General features: G+C 41.1%; 2 protein-coding genes across 6 annotated transcripts in view; one reads left to right on the top strand and one right to left on the bottom strand.

Moving 5' to 3' along the window:
* The window catches only part of zfyve1 (zinc finger, FYVE domain containing 1), a 10,419-nt gene extending 7,451 nt beyond the window's left edge, over positions 1–2,968 (top strand). For all 4 annotated transcript variants that reach the window (XM_034228532.1, XM_034228534.1, XM_034228537.1 and 1 more), the window contains exons 12-13: positions 262–375; positions 1,064–2,968. In XM_034228532.1, coding sequence (XP_034084423.1) covers positions 262–375; positions 1,064–1,296 — 347 coding nt within the window. In that variant the 3' untranslated portion in view covers positions 1,297–2,968. The remainder of the gene's footprint in view (positions 1–261; positions 376–1,063) is intronic.
* wdr21 (WD repeat domain 21) lies at positions 2,525–20,693 on the bottom strand. 2 transcript variants are annotated; one of them, XM_034228538.1, is made up of 13 exons: positions 20,210–20,693; positions 19,964–20,103; positions 19,359–19,516; positions 19,132–19,214; positions 18,240–18,342; positions 11,712–11,855; positions 11,183–11,232; positions 10,983–11,062; positions 10,759–10,851; positions 10,345–10,466; positions 9,387–9,563; positions 4,878–4,992; positions 2,525–3,250 (listed from the first exon to the last, which is right to left on the bottom strand). In XM_034228538.1, the coding sequence occupies exons 1-13, from the start codon at positions 20,320–20,322 to the stop codon at positions 3,015–3,017; spliced, it is 1,614 nt and encodes a 537-aa protein (XP_034084429.1). In that variant the 5' UTR covers positions 20,323–20,693; the 3' UTR covers positions 2,525–3,014. The 2 variants fall into 2 exon arrangements, with proteins under 2 accessions (XP_034084429.1, XP_034084430.1); XM_034228539.1 differs by having other exon boundaries at positions 10,345–10,442; positions 20,210–20,692.
* Between the last annotated feature and the right edge of the window lie 194 nt (positions 20,694–20,887).

Here is a 20,887-nt window from a genome sequence, read left to right as displayed (position 1 = left end):
AAATGTGCTATATAATTAAAATGGTCTTGCTTTTGGTCTGAGACAGTCCAAAGCTCTTAGCTACAAAGACAACTTTCCCTATTCCAAAAAATGTAGTCCTTAAAATCAAGATTGAGAAAGCAGCTCATATTTCCCAAATATTGGTATTGAACTGTCTAGGTCACGGAAATAATATTGTGTTACCTTAATTATAATTAAGTTATGTTGCTCTTTAAAACATGTGAGTGCCTGAATTTCTGTGCACATCTTTGCTTGTTGCAGAGTTACTGGACGCTGCCCTGGAGGAGGAGAGAGGCACCCTGATAGCGAGGAAGGTGGGGGAGGCGGTGCAGAACACTTTAGGAGCTGTAGTGGGGGCCATCGACATCCCTCTGGGTGAGCATTATATCGGTCGATTATCAAAAACAATCTGTGTTGGGAGGGGAATCGACCCACTATAAGTAGAAATACTTTTGTCTTAAAATACCTATATTAGAACAAAAATACTTAAGTAGAAGTGCAGAAGTATTTTGAGCTAAATGTACTTAAACTATCAGAAGTACTGATGCACAATTGCTCTTTCCAAAGTATTTTATTGATATAACTTATTATACTACAGTTGTTATGGCTTACAAATACATCTAAGAGCATTTTAATGGTATAGTTCGTCAATGTTGAGCCAATGTATTTATTTTATTTGTAATAAATCAAGTAAAATAAAATATAATGCAGTAAAAAGCACACTATTTCCCTCAAAATTGCAATGGAGAAGAATCATATAGTAGCATTAAATAGAAATATTCAGGTAAAGTATAAGTATGACAAAACACTTTTTAAAAATACAGTAGTTGATTAAATGCACTTAGTTATTTTCCACCACTTTACAATATGCGCATTATTTTCTTTACAATGTACACGTTTTAAATGTAACGTCTCTGTGTTGATGCTAATATTTTCTCAAATGGAACAACTGTTAGAAGATCCAATTTCCTCTGGCGGTAAATAGAGTATTCTTACAGCTTTAACTGAAGCACTCTACCCGGCTGTTGTTAGAATAACCCCCCATCCTCTCCTGTGCGTCCAGGCCTGGTGAAGGACGCCGCCCGCCCGGCCTACTGGGTCCCAGATCAGGACATCCACTCCTGCAGCGAGTGTCAGAAGGAGTTCTCCCCGCGCCTCTCCATCCACCACTGCCGCTCCTGTGGACAGGGCGTGTGCGGTGACTGCTCTCAGGAGCGCCGCCCCGTGCCCTCCCGCGGCTGGGACCACCCGGTGAGGGTCTGCACCGGCTGCAACCAAAAACCAGGGGAGCTCTAGCAGGACGCAGAGGAGGAGGCTGTTTGAGGACGCCTGTCAAAAAACTGGAAATTGGCTAAAAGGCTTCAGTTCCTCTTTTAGCGGCATTTCTTGGCTGCCAATAGACTGTCTGTGGCAGGTTTTCAAAACTATTCGTCAGTCCCTTAATGTTCTTTCACTTAAATATGCCTATATTTTACACTGTGAAGAATGTCAGACAGAGTAAGACTTGAATATCAAGAAGGAAGGAGAGATAAAACTGCTTGCTAGCGTTTTATGAAAGTGAGTTTTAAGTGTTAATGCTTACAATTGAGTGCGGTAATATCCATGTACCCCTAATCCTTTTAAAATGTGTACTGATGTACAACCCCTATGACAATCCCTCCCAGTGTGACCCACTAGTACTATTATAATTAGTCTGGGGCTACATGTGTGAACCGTTAGATAATAGATGCGTCTTAAACTGATCCCGGGTAAGCACTTTTATTCTGAGAATGTTTCCGCTGGAGCCCCTGGATATAGCACTTCAGAGAAACCCTGAAAGAATGATCCACCAAAATGAATTATGGTCCTTTTTAAATGGAGTTACAGTAGTTTCCCTCCTCTTCTTCAAGAGGATTAGAACAATCAGAAGCCAATAATGTACTGTAACATCGAGATGCATTCCTACTTATATAATTACTTAACTTCTTATATAATAAGATTTGAATGGGAAGATCAGAACAGCCTTAATAACGCTGTCCACATTGTTTAAATTTAACATAGAATATACATATAAGGGGAAAAATTTTCCTAATAGGGATATTTTTTTGAAAGGCTTGTGTTGTTTTTATGTTAAAGTACTATTTGCTTACAATACACATCTGATGAACTGCAACAGGAACTGATTTTATAGAGTGGCTGGCTCACAGTAGCAATATGGAACAGAAAAAAAATAACTTGAAAACATCTTTGAGGCTGGCCCCTCAAAACAAGGAAAAATATTTAGAGTGTTTACTCTGTCTACTCAGGCTGTGTAGCTAGGAGCAACGTTTGAGACTGTACTGTACAATCATCTGACAAATACATCATGAGGATGCAGCTAGGGCTTCCGACTGAACACTAGGGGGTTGTGAGGACTGGATTTGATTTTTTAAGTGACTGTTTGGGAGAGTTGGCTACCAATTCCACAAATAAGCTGAATTAATAGGAATCGTATTACTGTCCCTGTCTCAGAGAAAGATGTTCAATGAATACAAAATATCAAAAGGAACAAATCAATACCTTTATGCACATGTACGCTCATACAGTATGTAATAAACTGCAGAAACTCAGTCTCTGTCATTTAGGAGCAAATACAAAGCATTAGATATCAATAATTTCTTTAGAATAAGACATGGTGTTGATTTACATTATGAGCGCAGCACCATCCTTTTCAAATCAGATCAAAGAAATCCTAAATAACATATTAAAAAAATCATCCAATTCTTAAGTAAGGGCACTTTTTCTTGTAAATGTTACAGATTTCTTAAATTCGGTAATTGCCATGTATGCCACACGTCTATTACAATAACATAATAAAAACCACCCATCGAGACTTGATTGTAACCCCCTATATGGAAGCAAACCTGTGTACATGAACTGCATACTGGCCAAACTTTGTCTTTATAAAATACCTAAAGATTTTGTATATGAATAAAACTCCTTCCATACATTTGGCAAGTCCTTGTTTTGAGAAGATTCGTCAGTTTTCAGTCCTTTCAAACGGAGCCGGCTGGCTGCTCTTCTCCTTCCTGGTAGTCGGTGTTGTACGGGAAGTAGTAAAGGTCGTGTTTGACGGCCATGAGCAAGCCGGGGAGCCCCCTGCAGCCGCCCAGCTTGGAGGAGAAGACCACGCTGGGGATCATGTCGTTTGCGGCCGGGTGGGGCGATGGGATAGTCCTCAATAGGTGGCCATCTTTGAGGCTCCATAACCTAGTGTAGCAATCCTGACCGACTGGGGAAGGAACAGAGGAGGAAAATCATAATTCGTTTTTTCTCTTTCCAATCTGGTCGGAAAGCAACATTAATCATTAACTGGCTCAAGAGCATGTTGACTTGCACTAAGTACAGTATGTCAGCGCGGGCTGTGCAATTACGGCAAAAATCATAATCACGATTATTTCTGGTCAATATTGATATCACGATTATTAAATACGATTATTCATTGACTTTGAAAACGTCAATTTATTGAACTTTAAAACAAATTAAAATAATAATTTGAACAGTATGTTTTTAACAGTTGATTACCCTGAACTTTAAGTATAATTCAACTGAAAAACCAATAATAAATAAATTATACATTTATATCTACATTTAAATAAATAATATCAAAATAATAAATACCAATAAAGAAGATAAACAAATATTTTGGAGCGCACTTCCACAACCTACTAAACATCATGAGGTGCCGGCGGACCACCCTGGATGGTGTTAGGTCCACTCCCCACTTATAAAAATAGCACTTTAATCTCTAGCCTCTAATCTCAGATGCACCCTGAGTCATTTTGTTCTGGAACCGGGCCTGGACCAGGTGGAATATTTTTGCAAGAACAATGAATGGCTCGTTGTTAAAGACAAAAAGCTGGGATGTCGGATATGTAAAGAGGTAAAGTCTTTGGGAAAACACATTGGACAAGGACTGAAACTCTCGATGGAATGGGGTGAGTGTGCAGTGTGTCATTTCGGTAGTGACAAGTGCAAACAACAAGCTAGCCTGAGAAAAAAAGATCAAAGAACACGAAAAATCACAAGCCCATACTTAAATCTGCTTCACGTGAAGCAATTCAAAAGCAAGCTGCGGAAAGATGCGTGAGTGTACTCAGGGACGAGGAGTCATTGAACCAGCCGCCAGTAAGAGTCAGGCTTTAGCCATATCCGCTGCCTTTCATACTTTTAAGTACAGTGAGCCTTTCTAAAATATACAGTAAAGAGACAAACCCACCAGCATTATAGGATATACTATATGACTTTGAGCCAAATTCTTGTTTTTGGGCTGTATAAATAAAATTGACTTGAAACAGTTGCTGATTTAGAGTACTGGCACCTTTTTTATTCCAATTCAAGCACTGCATATATAAATATGATAACTAATGTCACTCACAACCTGTAATGTTTAATTATACTGCTACACGCAGTGCTCTTATTTTGGTAACCCCTTATCCGGAAACCGGAAGTAGCTAAGAGGCTCCGGCTTGACGAGGTCAGTGAAAGTTGACTGAACGCTAGAGACCGGAGAATAAAGACACGGCAACTAAAGCTTCCCTTGTAACGTGTTTATATGGATTTATTAAACAGACTGCAAGTCACAACACAACCTGGCTGAGAGGGCTTTTAGGGAGGGGTGGAAGCGCACGCGCGGGCAGGATGTATAACGCAATACAAATTGAAAGCATCATTGGGAAAGGGAATGCAGCAAAAATAATCGTTGCAAGCCAAAATCGTAATCCAGATTAAAATACGATTAATTGCACAGCCCTAGCGCATAGTGGTGTAACCTGGTAGGCAAGTAGTTAACTGGCATAAATTAAATTAACATTTTCAAAGCCAGTGTGTTGATGTGAGCATGTTGTGTTCTCTCCTACCTGCCAATAAGAGTCCCTCTGGCTCGTTGACATGAATGGGAAGGTAGGCGTGCTCATTGTAGTGCCCTTTGTACTCCTGCACAGGCTTTGTCGCACGCACATCCCACAGCTTAATCTGCACAGAATTCAAGAAAAACACAATGTTAGCAATATTAGCATTCATGTGGGTTGACATTTTTTTAAGAAGGGATGCATAATGGATTTTTTTTGTGTCACCAACTAAATACACACTTTTCATAAAGGATATGGTATGGTAACCATTATTTTCAATCTTTATTTTATTTTTAAGCTAAGTTCATAACCTGTAGTTTGTGCACATCTGATATGGCTCACTTCATTGCATTTTTCTAGTAAATCAAAAAACATCAATTGCACATTGGAGTCGTAATGTCTTCTTCTGAAGATCTTTTTGGCTCAACGGCAGGTAATTTATCGGGTATGATTTCATTATCGAATAATATATAACATACATTTCTCATTATTAGCTGTGTGCATTCCTTTTAAAAAAAAAATGATTACATTACATTGCATTTAGCTGACGCTTTTATCCAAAGCGACTTACAATAAGTGCGTTCGTCCAACAAAATACAACTTGAAGAAAACAGAATCATAAAAGTACATCAGGTTTCATAGAGCAAAAACATTTCAAGTGCTACTCAACTGGCTTTAGAAAAGCCAGTCCTTTATTAGTATAAAAGTGCTTCGTTAATAGTTCTATCGCTCGAAGTGGAGTCGAAAGAGATGAGTTTTCAGTTTGCGCCGGAAGATGTGCAAGCTATCTGCCGTCCTGATGTCAATGGGGAGCTCATTCCACCATCATGGAGCCAGGACAGCAAACCCACGTGTTTTCGCCGTTGGGAACTTGGGTCCCCCTCGCAGCGAGGGCGCAGCGAGTCGTTTGGCTGATGCAGAGCGTAGTGCACGCGCTGGGGTGTACGGTTTAACCATGTCCTGGATGTAGGAAGGGCCAGATCCATTCGCAGCATGGTAAGCAAGTACCAGTGTCTTGAAGTGGATTCTAGCAGTTACTGGAAGCCAGTGAAGTGAGCGGAGGAGCGGAGTGGTGTGGGAGAATTTAGGAAGGTTGAAGACCAGACGAGCCGCTGCATTCTGGATGAGCTGCAGAGGTCGGATGGCACATGCAGGTAGACCAGCCAGGAGGGAGTTGCAGTAGTCTAGGCGTGAGATGACGAGAGCCTGGACCAGAACCTGAGTCGCTTTCTGTGTCAGCTGGGGACGTATCTTCCTGATGTTGTAAAGCGTGTATCTGCAGCAACGGGTTGTAGCAGCGATGTTTGCAGTGAAGGACAGGTTGTTATCTAGGGTCACACCCAGATTCCTTGCAGTCTGAGTCGGGGAAACAACTGAGGTGCCGATGTTGATTGTTAGGTCAAGAGTGGGACAATCTTTTCCCGGAAGGAAGAGCAGCTCAGTCTTGTCAAGGTTGAGTTTGAGGTGATGAGCAGACATCCACTGAGAGATGTCAGCTAGACAAGCAGAGATGCGTGCGACGACCTGGGTCTCTGAGCGGGGAAAGGACAGAATTAATTGGGTGTCATCAGCGTAGCAGTGGTAAGAAAAACCATGCGGGCTAATGACTGATCCGAGCGAGTTTGTGTACAGGGAGAAGAGGAGGGGACCAAGAACAGAGCCCTGAGGGACCCCTGTAGTTAATTGACAAGGGTCGGACTCAGACCCTCTCCAAGTCACCCTGTAGGTACGGTCTTTCAGGTATGAGGTGAGGAGGGAAAGTGCAGAGCCTGAAACTCCAAGTTTTTGGAGAGTGCGAAGGAGGATCTGATGATTCACCGTGTCGAATGCAGCAGACAGGTCCAACAGGATGATGACAGAGGAGAGGGATGCAGTTTTGGCAGTGTGCAGTTCCTCCGTGACAGCAATGAGAGCAGTTTCTGTGGAGTGACCTGCCTTGAAACCAGACTGGTGCGGATCCAGAAGGTTGTTCTGATTGAGATAACAGGAGAGTTGTTTAAAGACAGCGCGTTCAAGTGATTTAGACAGGAACGGGAGGAGAGAGACAGGCCTGTAGTTTATAACATCAGACGGATTGAGAGTGGGTTTCTTTAGGAGAGGGTTTACTCTTGCCTCCTTGAGACTGTTTGGAAAGTGACCAGAAGTTAGAGAAGTGTTGATGAAATGGGTGAGAAACGGTAGAATATCAGGAGCGATAGTCTGAAGGAGGTTTGAAGGGATAGGGTCCAGAGGACAGGTGGTAGGGCGGGCAGAGGTAATGAGGGTAAGAACCTCACTTGGAGAGAGAGGGGAAAAGGAGGTAAGTGTGTTGGTGGAAGGAGGGTCTGGTGACCCAGCGGTGAGTAAAGGTGAGTCAGAAAAAGAAGAGCGAATATCATCAAACTTTTTTTCAAAGTGGGTAACAAAGTCGCTTGACAGAAGTGAGGAGGGGGGAGGAGCTTTTGGAGGGTCCAAGAGGGTGGAGAAGATGGAAAATAGTTTTTTAGGATTGGAATAGGAAGACTGGATCTTATCTTGAAAGAAAGTGCTTTTTGCCTGAGAGATCGAAGCAGAGAAAGAGGAGAGGAGAGCTTGATAGGTTAGGAGGTCGTCACGGTGTTTGGATTTCCACCATTTCCGCTCTGCTGCCCTAAGGACGGTTCTATTAGCACGCAGTGCATCATTTAGCCAGGGAGCAGGAGGGGACTGACGAGCCTGCCGAGATGTGAGAGGACAGAGCGAGTCCAGAGTGGATGAGAGAGTAGAGAGGAGAGTTTCTGCAGCAGAGTTTGGAGGCAGGAGTTGGAACGAGTCAGAGGAAGGGAGGGCTGAGAGCACCGACGAGGCAAAGGTAGAGGGGGAGAGGGAGCGAAGGTTACGGCGGACAAGTGCAGGATGAGAAGAGATTAGTTTGTTATGTTTGGAAAGGGATAGAGAGAATGAAATGAAGAAGTGATCGGATGTGTGGAGCGGGTTTACAGAGAGGTTAGAAGTAGCGCAGTTCCTTGAGAATATGAGATCAAGGACATTGCCAGCTTTATGAGTCGGTGGGGACGGAGACAGTGAGAAAGCAAAGGCGGTTAACAGAGATGTTAGTTCGTCTATCTTCCCCGTCTGGAGGTTGAAGTCTCCGAGAAGTACAGCGGGAGGGCCAGTTTCAGGGATGTGTGAGAGGAGATTATCTAATTCCTCCAAGAAGTCCCCCAAGGCGCCTGGTGGACGGTAGAGAACAACAATGGTTAGCTGTATAGGATGGGTTACTGTGACGTCATGGAATTCAAAGGTGGAAGGAGTGAAGTTAGGTAGCTTGAAGAGGGAAAAGCTCCATTTGGGAGAGAGCAGGAGACCAGTGCCACCTCCTCTGCCAGTTGGTCTGGGTGTATGGGAGAAGGAATATGCTGTGGAGAGAGCTGCTGGGGTGGATGTGTTGGATGGAGTAATCCAGGTCTCAGTGAGAGCAAGGAAATCCAGAGACTGCAGGGAGGCGTAGCCAGAGATGAAGTCAGCCTTAGGAACAGCTGACTGGCAGTTCCACAGGCCACCTGAAACTAGATGTTGGATCTCAGTGGAGCATATGGGATAGATGAGAGCAGGCCGGTTATATCGATTACGAGATATACGGGGCCAGTGATAATTGCGAGAAGACACATGAACAGGAATGGAGAAAATACACATGATTATAGCATGAGGGGCTAAACAACCAAATAAAATGAAATGAAATAAAAAACACCAGCGATACTTAGCTCAATCAAAGTAGAATTTGCCTCCTCTTTGCCTCCCTCGTGACTCCCACAGGACTCTAATGTCTTTGTCAGTCTTACTCCCACAGGACTCTAATGTCTTTGTCAGTCTTACTCCCACAGGACTCTAATGTCTTAGCCTGTCTGACGCTGAAGCTGACGCTCCAGGAAAGTGCTACCTAAAATGGACACCTGATTGCTGAGTTCTCACAGCTGTGGGGCAACGTCCTTTTAATTAGTTAACTCTCTGCAGCTGGTGGCCCTCAAAAGGAAATCGAGACTGGCTTCGTCCTGATGTGTTATTGTCTTTTAAGTCAATTACATTAAACCCTAAGTTATAAAGTTCTGAGTTTAACCCTTAATACAGTTACACCTACTCAATAAAGCTCTTAGTATTCTAGAAATGTTTAAATCAAAGTTAACCCTAGTAGTCAGTTAGATCACTTTTAAGGTTTCAGTCAAATGACTTTTCCCAAGTTTCTGTCTGACAGATGCTGTAGCGGTTTTGAGTTTTTAAAAACACAATTCCAGTCAGATCAACTACAGAGCATTGATACAGAGTACACACACTGAAATAGAGAAGTCTACAAACACAGTGTTACTCACACAATTCTAGAAGTCTCCAGTAGCTTTCTTGTCAAAAACTAGTTGCACACTGATGATCCGTTATCTTCTTTTTCCACTTGTGTCATTAGCCTCATCTCAGGACCTAAACATCATCAACATACTAGCCGTGTACAACTTAATGTCGTACCAACGATCAGAACCCAAAATCTAATTGTAAAGCCAATAGCCTGACCTGGCCCAGCATGTCAGCAGCGAGCAGGTAGTTCTCATCCTGCAGGACGCGCACAGAGGTGATGGCTGACTCCTGATGGAAGCGGCTGGCCTTCCAGCTCTGATCCCTGCGGCCGCGCTGCCGCAGGTCGATGCTGAAGATCTCTCCTGACCGGCAACCGTTAAACAGCACTGGGTCCTGGGGGGAAAAAGGAGGTGTTTCACATTAGGCACTTTCACACCGGAGCACTTTTCCCCGTACTTTTCCCGTTTAGTTCCGATAGTTCCTGGGATTTTGCGTTCACACCAAAAAGAGAACTTAGTTCATGAGAACTTTTACCCCCTTTTTAGTGCCTGCTAGAGAGGTGCTACTTTCATGGGAAGAAAAAAGTTCCAATTTCTGATTGGCTGGACGAATTTTAAACTACGCCCCGTAAAACTCTGAAAGGTTTTGTGAAGCCGCCATTATATTTGCTGGCATTAACATTATTAGCATTAGCCCCGCGCACCAACTGAGAGGATATAACTTATGGCAACACAAAAAAAAACATGGGAGCGGTGGAGTGATGAGGAGGCGTAGGCGTTCTGGCGATTTACTCGGAAGGCTTCAGTAGAAGCTGCTGGGAGTCCCAGCAGCTTCTACTGAAGCCAACTCCGGGGACTTCCGGCCAGGGACTTCGGGTGGCAGTATACGCTGTGAAGTTGTTTGCAGCCTGCCAGTAAACCCAAAGCAGAAGAAGAAGAAGTGACGTCGGCGGCTTCATTTGCGTAATCTTCCCTCAGGGAACTTATTCCGGTGTGAACGCGATCTGCTCTTTGTTCCATGGGGGTACTAAGTGCTGGGAACTAAGTACGGCAAAGTACTTGGTGTGAAAGCGGCTAAGGGTGCATTATTTTCTCTCTTACAGTGTCCTTTGTCACAAGCCAAACTATAGCATGTTACCAGTCATTTCATCACTTGAATGTATCAGATGACTCACCCTAAGGGCAAACTGCTGAGCCAGCACATCGCTACCGGTGCTGTACGTCTGCGTTCGTCCCGTCTCGGCATCTTTCACAATCACCCTTCGAGACAGGCCTGCCATCACATGCAAGAACACATCTTTTTTTTTTATTAATACGATTGTGAAAAGGAAAAGTATGCCTGATCAGATAACACAACATTTTCTGGCAACATATGCTCTCTCACATAGGCAACAATCTCTCCCGATGACTATATTCCAAAGCAATCATGTGTTGCTGTACATTTATTCCATCCAAACATATAGAGCATTATTTAATAGATTGTTTAACACTCCAAAGCTATAAGCCAACAAATGTACGCCTCTACAGAAGCAGGATATAATAATGATCTGCTTATAATTATCATGAGTTGGAAGAGGATGAATACAGACCAGTGCTAAAGGTCTTGTCAAACTGGGGGTTGAGGCACCAAGCACAAGACCAGGCGGAGGATATCTTGAAGCTACACAGCATCCCGGGCTGGTCTGAGGAGAGAGGAGAAATGTTAAAATGTGGATGCAAACAAACAACATGAAATGTGTTTTTAAAACAAAGTAGGCTAATATGAGTGTCCTAAATAGCGTGAGAAACCTGATAGGATTCTACTCAGTACAACCTGGGTTGGAGTTGCTGAAGAGGGAAGCAGGAAGTAAACTGACGCAGCCGGGGGTGTCCGCCGCTCCGACCAGACACAGCCTGACGGTCAGATAGGTCAAGGGAAATATACTTGTGTTGTCTAAAGCTGCACATGTGTTTTAAGGCATGTTAAATTATAAAAAAAATAAAAATAAAACTACAGTAGCTGAAAAAGGATACAAGACGTGGGAGTCCGGGTAGTTGACTGAGGCCCAGCAGATGGAATTCACCTGAAACAGCCAAATGTTAAGCTTATTGGATTTATCTTAGTATAATACAGAGGGATTTCTTGAAATGTTAGGTGGAACATTGGTCTGCAGACAGTGTAAGCCAGTGTTTCTCAAACTTTTTCATACCAAGGACCACTTAACCAATAAAAAAACACTCGCGGACCACCTAACTCCACAAATATCCAAAAAACATCGTTTTTCTAGAACAGATTACAAATCACCTGAAACTGGTACAAAGAAGTGCCAACATGTGTGATGAAGGTGTTGCGCTGGGCTATATGATGCAATTGATAGTTAAACTTAAGCTCGCTCCATTGCGGAAATATTCGCGCGAGAGTGCGGAAAACTTTAATTAATTAATTAATTTCAAATGTGAAATTGTACCAATATACTCACGGACCACTAGGGGGCGCTCACGGACCACCAGTGGTCCGCGGACCACACTTTGAGAAGCACTGGAAGCTGTTAAAAGCTCCCACCTTGCGGTTTGTGAAGTAGAGGTTGTCGCACATTTCCACAGACAGGGACCCCCGGCTGCTGCTGCTGAAGTTCATGATGCCGTACTTGCAGCCGCCGTGTGACACATCGTTCACCGTGAACACCCGCTCACATGCCGAGTCCCCCTGAGGAAGAAGAAGAAGAAAAGGTTTGACTTCCAAAAGATGTCCAGACAAAACATATTCTTTTTTTTGGTAATATGTTTTGTATTGACATTTGGCAGCAAACAATTAGTGTTTTTTCAAGATATAGTAATTGTACATCTTAACTTTGTCTGTCCGAAATGCCTTTTTCTTTTTTTACACAAAGATAAAATAAAAACAGAAAAAAGTTTCTCCATTGTGACACAAAAAGTTCCAGTTTTTGATTGACTGATGATGCTATCCTCTCCATTTTGTAAATATCCATTGTAATATCCATCCATGCGTTTAAAGTTGGGGCTATCTGGTGATAACCACTTCCTTCAAAGAGCTTTTTTACTCACCACCAGCAATAGATTTAATAAATATTTGTCGTTTTTAGTCTATTCTTGAGGTATTAGTCCATATAAAACATATTCTAAGGATTTACTCCTCTAAATTAACTAGAAAACATTTATTATGGCTAAAATATATAGTATGAGTATGGTGAGTATGGTGTTTAGTGTGTGTGTGTGTGTGTGTTTGGTGTGTGGTGTGTCAACCCAGTCTCACGGCATTTCGTGTTATAGTCACGACATTTAATCTATTGATTCGTGTTCACCAACACGATTTTCTCCTTCTTTTCGTGTCACACAGAACGATTTTAAAAGCAATGTATTTCTATTGGTAGTATGTTTCGTGCCTGCAACACGTATTTTTGTCCGGTCAGGTCTTGGAAGACCAGAAGCTGTAGGGTTCATAAAAACATGTTCTTACTCAATATCAAGCCATGATTATTGTTTTATTTTTAAATCGTATGTTGGACTTTTTTTGCCGTCCGCGAGGAAAATAAATGGGGCTTAGAGCCTCAGAATACTGAAATCTGTATTTTTTAAATCTTTTTTTTCCTTCTAATTTGTTATTATTTTCTAAATAACACACTGTTATTTACTCAACAATAACACACAATTATCCTTGTTTTTATTTATTTGTTTAATTCTATAATCTCTGGCTTTTTTGGCATCCTTCAGGAACTGAATTTCAAAATAAAATAACATCAGCTTGCTTTTCTCTTTGGAAGTCATCACATAACGGCATTGTAATACACGGTTCGGCTGCATTCAATATTACACATCTGCCGTAGTTCTTTATTTATAAAGCCCTGATGAGAAGACCTTTGGACAAACTGGAAGAAATGCCACCGAAACTGAATACGTGACGTGGATCATAAATATATCAGCAATTAAAAAACATCTTCAATTTCTCTTCACACAATATGTCTCCTTGCAGTATCAACACTAATTCGGCTGACTTTTATATTTGATCCAATTGGTAGATAGGCTGTATTTACACCATAACGGTGCACAGCTGATAGAAAAGGACTTGTAGTTTTTAAAGATATTACTGATTTTCTTTGAATATAAGAATGTAATACTGAGTTGAGAGAATAGTCAGGGGTTTTGGGTGATGGGAGACACATCTATGGAATCACAATTTCAATAGCTTACCATTAAATGACGGATATACTTTAGTTTCTGTCTTTGATGTTTTACAAATCAGATATTAATGTGTAGAAGTAAAACATGTGAATTAATATCGCAATATCCTGTAAAATTATGTGAAAACATGAATAAAACTACCCATCTTCAGATGTTATACATACATAAGTGTCCTACACTAATAATACAAAGTTATTATGGCATTGTATGCTGTGTGTACCTTGTGTGCACCGCCTAGTGGTTAAAGCACGATATTCTTTTTTTAATATGTTATATTTGATGAAGAAAATATTAAGAGTACATACAAAATAGGGGGAAAGTAGAAGGTCAATGATAGAAATATAGAATATAAAAAATCAAAGAAGATACTGTAAGTGATCTCTACAATAAAACAGTTTAGTGCTGGATGTACAAAGATATTAATAGGAGGATGTGCAAAACAGAAAAACAAATTAACCTTTATTCAAACATTAAAGAATATTTTAGGTTAAGGTCTTCTTTTAAATAAGAAAATGGGGCTGGTCCCGTTCGGTTTTGTTCCATTTCAAAGTGCTGTTTGACGCTCGGCGTAACCTTGGCGCACTGCCACTCTAACATCCAATCCCAGAGCTTGAAGATTAATCACGGGGTTTGTCGAGCAAAGGAACTGTAGTCCCAAACGATAGCTGAGGATTATGGCTAGTGTAGTGTCTTCGGTAGGGGTGTAACGGTATCCGTATTCGTCCAGTACCGTCACGGTTCGGCACATGCAGTCACACGACGAATACGCGTTTTTTTGGGAGTGGGAAAAAGATCTGTCATTCAGGGCAGTATCCATTACACTATTTATAATCCAGGGGGCGGTATTGCGTCTAAAAGCTGCCAGCCGCCCTTAAACAACAAATGAAGAACAAGAAAACACAACAAAACGAACAAAACACAAGAAGAAGAAAAGTTAGTATGGCGATTTCAGATAACACACAGGAGCTAGAACCCACCTGCTTCTTTTAAATCAGCTGTGTGGGAACATTTCGGGTTCCCTGTGGACTACAATAACGATGGAGTGCGAGTGGTGGATCGGACGAGGACGGTGTGTCGGCGTTGTTAGACAGCGGTGGGGTATGCTAATGGAACACACGCCAAACATGCTAAATCATATCAGAAGGCATCACTCAGATTTGCCAATCACCGAAGCCCGGCAAAAGACAACAGCAGTTCAACAGCTTATCCCCGCTGTTTTTAAGAAGCCAAGAGACATGAAAGCCGAGAGACCAAAATAAATAACGGAAGCTATTGGCATATATATTTCAACGGCTATGCGCTCTTGAAACACTTTATTATTATTCATGATGTAATATTTTCAAGACATTCTTTTTAGTTTTAGTTTATTGAAGCTTTTTGTTTGACATCAGCCATATAGATAATCTGGGCATCTGAGTGTGTGTGGTACTGTTTGTGGTTTGTAATACAGTTAATTTTTCAAAATGTTAGAGTTCCTTATTTTTAAACTGAAACTTGCACTACTGTTCAAAAATAAATAACAACAAACCTGGATTTATGCATTTGGAACTTTTTTTTTGCTTTTTCTTGTTGTACCGAACCCGTACCGAACCGTGACACGTACCGAACCGTGAATTCTGTGAACCGTTACACCCCTAGTCTTCGGCAATCCTAAACTCCGAAATGTTTTTCACATTTTATATCGCATTAACACCATATCCCAACGCGCATTGCGGCTAAAACATCCAATCACCGAGCTTAAACCACAGCTGAGGATCTTGGGTAATCAGTTCAGTGGGTGTGTATCGCAATGATGCTCGAAATGTCCCATATAGGCCTACGTCTGTGTCCTGTTACTTTATTTTGAAATTCACTTCCTGAAGGACTCCAAAAAAGCCAGAGATTATAGAATTAAACAAATAAATAAAAACAAGGATAATTGTGCGTTATGGTTGAGTAAATAACCGTGTGTTATTTAGAAAAGAATAACAAATTAGAAGGAAACAAATATTTAAAAAATACAGATTTCAAAGCGTTCGACAGGGTGGAGTGGGGCTTTCTATTTGAGGCCCTTAAGAGGTTCAGCCTCGGATCCAAATTTGTGTCGTGGATAGCATTGTTATACTCTTCACCCAAGGCTTCAGTGAGTACTAACGGGATAGATTCTCAATATTTTACACTAGGTAGAGGTACTCGCCAGGGTTGCCCTCTAAGCCCGTTACTATTCGCTATGGCAATCACTTGCGCTTAAATCTGCCAGCTTTACACAAGGAATGACCAGATATGGTTCAGAACACATACTCTTGTTATACGCTGACGATTTACTATTGTTCATTTCTAACCCTATATCAGATAATAGATCTGCTAACTCGATTCGGAACTATCTCAAGGTTCAAGGTTCTTTATTGTCAAACTAACATAGCTACAGAGTAATTATGTAGTTGAAAATCTTAGGTCACAGGCTTCTCCAACAATGCAACAGACTGTAGTGCCCACTCCTTAGGTTGGCTTCACTTAGGTTAAATCACTCTCAGGGTACAAGCTAAACTTTTACAAGAATGAGTGCTTCCCTGTAAATGACCTGGCCCTTCAGATCCCCAATAGACTCATCACCTTCAAGATGTCTAGGAGTAATTTTAAGTACTTAGGCGTGAATATAAGTGGAAAACTCTCAGACCTTTACAAAAACAACATCCCGCCACTAATTGACAAGCTCAAATTTGATTTGGAAAGGTGAATCATTTACATATAACTATTGCTGGGAGGGTAAACTGTATCAAAATGAACGTTCTCCCTCACTTCCTGTACCTCTTTCAATGTCTGCCAGTCTTCCTACCCAAATCACTTTTTCGTAAAATAGACTTTTTTATGGCAAGGGAAGACTCCTAGAATTAGGAAAGAGATTTTACAAAGGCACAGATCTACAGGAGGATTGGCGCTTCCAAACATAAGACACTACTATTGGGCAGCCAATATCCACAAAATAATTTTATGGACTAAGGAAGCAACATTGAGTTGGTGTGAGCTTGAAGCCAAATCCTGTCCTAATACCTCACTTTTGGCTTTGCTTACATCTACATTACCCAGCCGGCCAACTCAATATTCGAATAACCCGATTGTTGTTTCCACCCTAAGAATATGGTCCCAATTTAGAAAGACTCATGGACTTTTTGGATCCTCTATTCATAGTCCCATTCGCAACAACCATCTCTTTCTCTCCCCTTACACTGATGGGGCCTTCATGTGGCAGAGATTAGGTCTTATCAGAGTAAGGGACCTTTACATCATTTATATATCCTTTATTTAACCAGGTAAAAGACTCATTGAGATTAAAATCTCTTTTCCAAGAGTGACCTGGCCAAGAAGGGCAGCATGTACGAAGTTACAACAGATAAAACACAGACATGGCAACTGGCAACATTTAAAACGATTTTAGGATATACGAGCACTCACATCTACCAATGGTGTCGTGTTCTCTGTCCTTTAAGATGGACCTGAATTCCCCCATAGTGATTAAATCTGAGAGTTTCAGCTCCTTCTGTACATTGTTCCAAGCTGTGGGGCAGCATATTTCAAAGCTGTTTTACCCAGTTTTGCTCTCACTGTAGGAACCAGCATCTGAATAAAATCTTGGGAGCGCAAATGTGCAAATGTAGGAGGGAACCAACCCAAGCAGAGATTTATAAATAAAACCCAACCAATGGGAAAGTCTGCGAGCAGACAAAGATGGCCAATTAGCAGCAGCATATAAAGTGCAACGGTGTACTCGATATCCACATCCAGTAATAAATCGTAAGATTGCCGATTTGCCAGTGAGAGTTTGCGAGTCTGTAATAATGCAGGCTGGTAATTCACTTTTAGTTTCTGTTCCAAACGAGTTTTTTTATTACCTTGTTTTCTGTAGCTTTAGCTATCTATCTGACACATTTTGCCTCCCAGGCACTCATCTATTTTGCTACTTCCAGGTCCGTAACTGGGTTAAACTAAATAACCCTTCCTTCCCCAATATCCCTCCGGATTCAATAATTGACTCAATTCTGGACACTAACAACCGAAAAAGGTTTGATTTCAAGAATTTACAATTCCGTCTCCCAGAAACATCTCTTGGTAAAATCAAACAAGATTGGGAAGAGGAACTAGTCCAAGCAATAGATGATGATGTCTGGGATGGCGCATTAGCGAGAGTGAACAATATGTCCTGTGCCAGGCTCAATCTTATACAAATAAAAGTTGTCCACCGTATCTATTACACCAACTCTAAACTCTCCAAAATATACCCAAATGTCACGGATACCTGTAAAAGATGTCACACTTCACCAGCAAACATGACTCATATGTTTTGGTCTTGTCCTCGCCTACAAGGATACTGGACAAGCATTTTCAAACACCTTGCTGAGGCCTTGGACGTGGTATTGACACCTGCCATTTTTGGAGTACTACCTGGCCACCGAATGATGAGGAGGAAAACTAAAGACAGTATAGCCTTTGCATCTTTATTCCTTATCTATTAATTTTCTTTTAATATTATCTTTTACATTACTTTATTTGTACCTATATATGTATCTATTTATTTATTTGCTTTACTAGCTAGGACCGGGAGGGGAGGGGGGGAAAGGGAAAGATATTGACTGTATAAATGTAAAGTCATTGTGCCGACTCAATACAAAAAAATATATATATACAGATTTCAGTATTCTGAGGCTCTGAGCCCCATTTATTTTCCTCACGGATGGCAAAAAAAGTCCGACATTATACGATTTAAAATAAAAACAATAATCGTGGCTTGATATTGAGTAAGAACATGTTTTTATGAACCCCACAGCTTCCGGTCTTCCAAGACCCGACCGGACAAAAAGACGTGGTGGAGACTGGGTTGGGTGTGTAGTGTGCGTGTGTGCGTGTGTGTTCTCACCACTATGAGTCTGAAGTTGTCTGTGTTGGGGTTGCTGTTGTCCGTGCTCTGGATCTCTAGTTGGTGGCGTCTCATTCCACTGACCTTCACTTCATGCACCAGCCTGGAGACACACAGTAACCACGGTAACATGAAAGGACAATCATCTCAACTAAATCAATAACTCTTCTCCTCGCCACCATCTGACAATGCCTGTGTTAGAACTGACTATAAATTGTCTCATTGATAAATCAATCAAGAGAAAAATCATCGTGAACTACTTTGATAATCGATTATGGTTTAAGTACATTTTTCATGCAAAGCTGGCCTAAAATTACAATTTCAGTCCCTCAAATATCATTACCTGATTATTTATGCTTTGTATAATGTTTAAGAAGAATATCTTTGAGTTTTGGACACTTAGACCTTTAGAAACTAGGATGGATGTTTTTCACAATTTCTAACATTTTGTAGATCAAATAAGTAATTGATCAATCTTGAAAATACATGGGAGATTAATCGATGAGGAAAATAACCTTTAGTTGCAAATCCTTATCCATGTTTTTATGTATTTATGGAAATGTTAAGAAAAAAATGTATCTAATTGCATTTGGGTTACAACTATGTGTCAGTTTAATTCTTACAATTAGAACTGACAGGCAGCACAATATCCTAAATAAGTTATAGAATGTTCCTCTATGACTGTTTTCCAACTCTTCAAAAACGATTTGCATCATGATTAGTGGCTCGGCAATGCCGCAAAGAAAACTCCCTCAGCACATACAGAACTGATTATCATTCAAGTTTGACTGTGTTTGGTTGGTTTCTTTCTCTCTAATGTATTACAGCTGTGGATAGGATACAAGAAACAGCTCGATGTTCAACATTGATTGAGAACAGTGCGATGCGATACCTGCAATATGAGTTCTCAGGTAACATGCCAAGGTGTCTTTTCTGCAGCAGAAGTGAAGTGTTCAGTCCTTTTCTTGGTGCTTTCTATAAAGAAGATAATACATGATCAATAATCAAACCCACGCATTAAGGGAAACAATTGTAACTGAAGCTTCAAGCACACGAAACAACCTCATAAATGCTAAAAGCTTCAGAAGAATTGCCTTAATTTCCTCTCCGCGGACTTACTTTCCTGGACTTTTCATCCTCCGCCAGCATCTTGTTTCTTTCTTTCTCTCTTTCTTTTTCCTTCAGCTGCTCTCTGGTCAGCGGGTTACAGTTGTTGTGTCCGGGCAACAGGCGGAAGTAGCGATTTTTCTCCAAGTCAAAGTAGAACCCAGGAAGCTCTGGAAAAAGAACCGGGTGATGAAATTAGGCATGGATACCTTTTGTTCTTGTAATTCAAGTTACAGCCATCCATGATTATGTTGTTAACAGAATAATTATCTTTTCTTAAAATAAGAAACAGACTTTTTTATCATCTATATTTTAACAGTGCAGCACAGTACATAGAACAGAAGTTACAAAAAACAAGATACAAGACAATTGCATACAAATACTGAAATACTTAAAATACATGTATTATAGATAAAATACAGATAGTTTAGGTTAGGTGTCATGTTTGTATCCCTGGGATATTTCTGTAGTAAGGTGCAAGTAGTCCAAATAAAGGGTATAAAGGATTGTGTGTTTTCTGATCAAGTCTTTATAAAATGACAGCTTACTGCCAATAACAAATACAATTATGTGCTATTGTTTTTCAATTTTGGAAGATGTTGTTCAGTTGTTCTCACCTGGTGCAGCACTGCTGGTCTTAGAGGAGGAAGAAGAAGATGGGGAGGAAGAAGAGGAAGACGAGGAGGACGAGGACTGGTGGTTTTCATTTCTCCTCTGAGGTGGTCTAATTGACGGCCCTTCCTCATTATATCCAGACCTGTGAACGCAACACACCTTGTCTCTTACTGACGTCACAACCCCTGTCCTATTGAACACATATCACATTCTTTAACATAACTAAGCTTCAATATACTATCACTTACGACTGTTCGTCCTGTGTTAATCTTTGCCGGTTTCCCCTGTACCATCCATGGCGTTGTCCACCACCTCGTCGCTTGTACGGTCGCTGTCCTTCTTTCCAGTTCCACTTCTTCATTCCTGCTGTTTAGGTCTAACAGTAAGGCTCCTCGCCACACGCTTTCTTTCAATAACTTCAGTGTGTACGAGTGTGTAAGGCTAGTTGATGTAGCATGTTTACTTGTTAGCCAAGTTAGCAAGTGGCAATCTTTAGCATTTTAAGGTAACATCAACTACACATCTTTTGTGACACTTTTAAAGCAATGCTGTACAGTAAACGTAAAGACGGGTTTAATATGTTATTGAAGACACTTTCCTTTGAGTGTAAACAGTCTTTATTTTCTTAATAAACGGAGTTTAAGTTACAGTTGTAAGACCACATGAGCTAACAGGCTAATTGCTGTATATTTAGTTCCGGCCATGTTGTCCCGCCTCTAAATGCCATTCATTGGCTGATTGCTAACAAAAGCGCCTGACGTTGCAGGCACACATTGGTTGTTTTCTTTGTAAACGTTTCAGCCACGCATCAGAATAATAATGTGAAGGGATTTGTTTTATTTCATGCCGTCATTTGATTGATGGCAGTCAACATATTTTAAAATACTAAGGCAATGTATGTAGTCACCAGACTAGGTGCATTTCCT

The sequence above is a fragment of the Gymnodraco acuticeps genome, unplaced genomic scaffold (assembly GCF_902827175.1).
Source record: "Gymnodraco acuticeps unplaced genomic scaffold, fGymAcu1.1, whole genome shotgun sequence".
In the NCBI taxonomy this organism is placed as follows: Eukaryota; Metazoa; Chordata; class Actinopteri; order Perciformes; family Bathydraconidae; genus Gymnodraco; species Gymnodraco acuticeps.
The sequence above is the reverse complement of the archived record's forward strand: the minus strand, read 5'-3'. Positions and strand labels throughout refer to the sequence as shown.

What these genes read in the sequence shown, in the direction of transcription:
- wdr21 (XM_034228538.1), bottom strand. Translation starts at nt 20,322, where the DNA reads ATGAAGAAGTGGAACTGGAAAGAAGGACAGCGACCGTACAAGCGACGA. An exon ending in AGGATGAAAAGTCCAGGAAA is followed by an intron (nt 19,215 to 19,358) that starts GTAAGTCCGCGG and finishes TCTTCTTTATAG; the next exon opens with AAAGCACCAAGAAAAGGACT. An exon ending in CTCAGCAGTTTGCCCTTAGG is followed by an intron (nt 9,564 to 10,344) that starts GTGAGTCATCTG and finishes TTTTCCCCCCAG; the next exon opens with GACCCAGTGCTGTTTAACGG.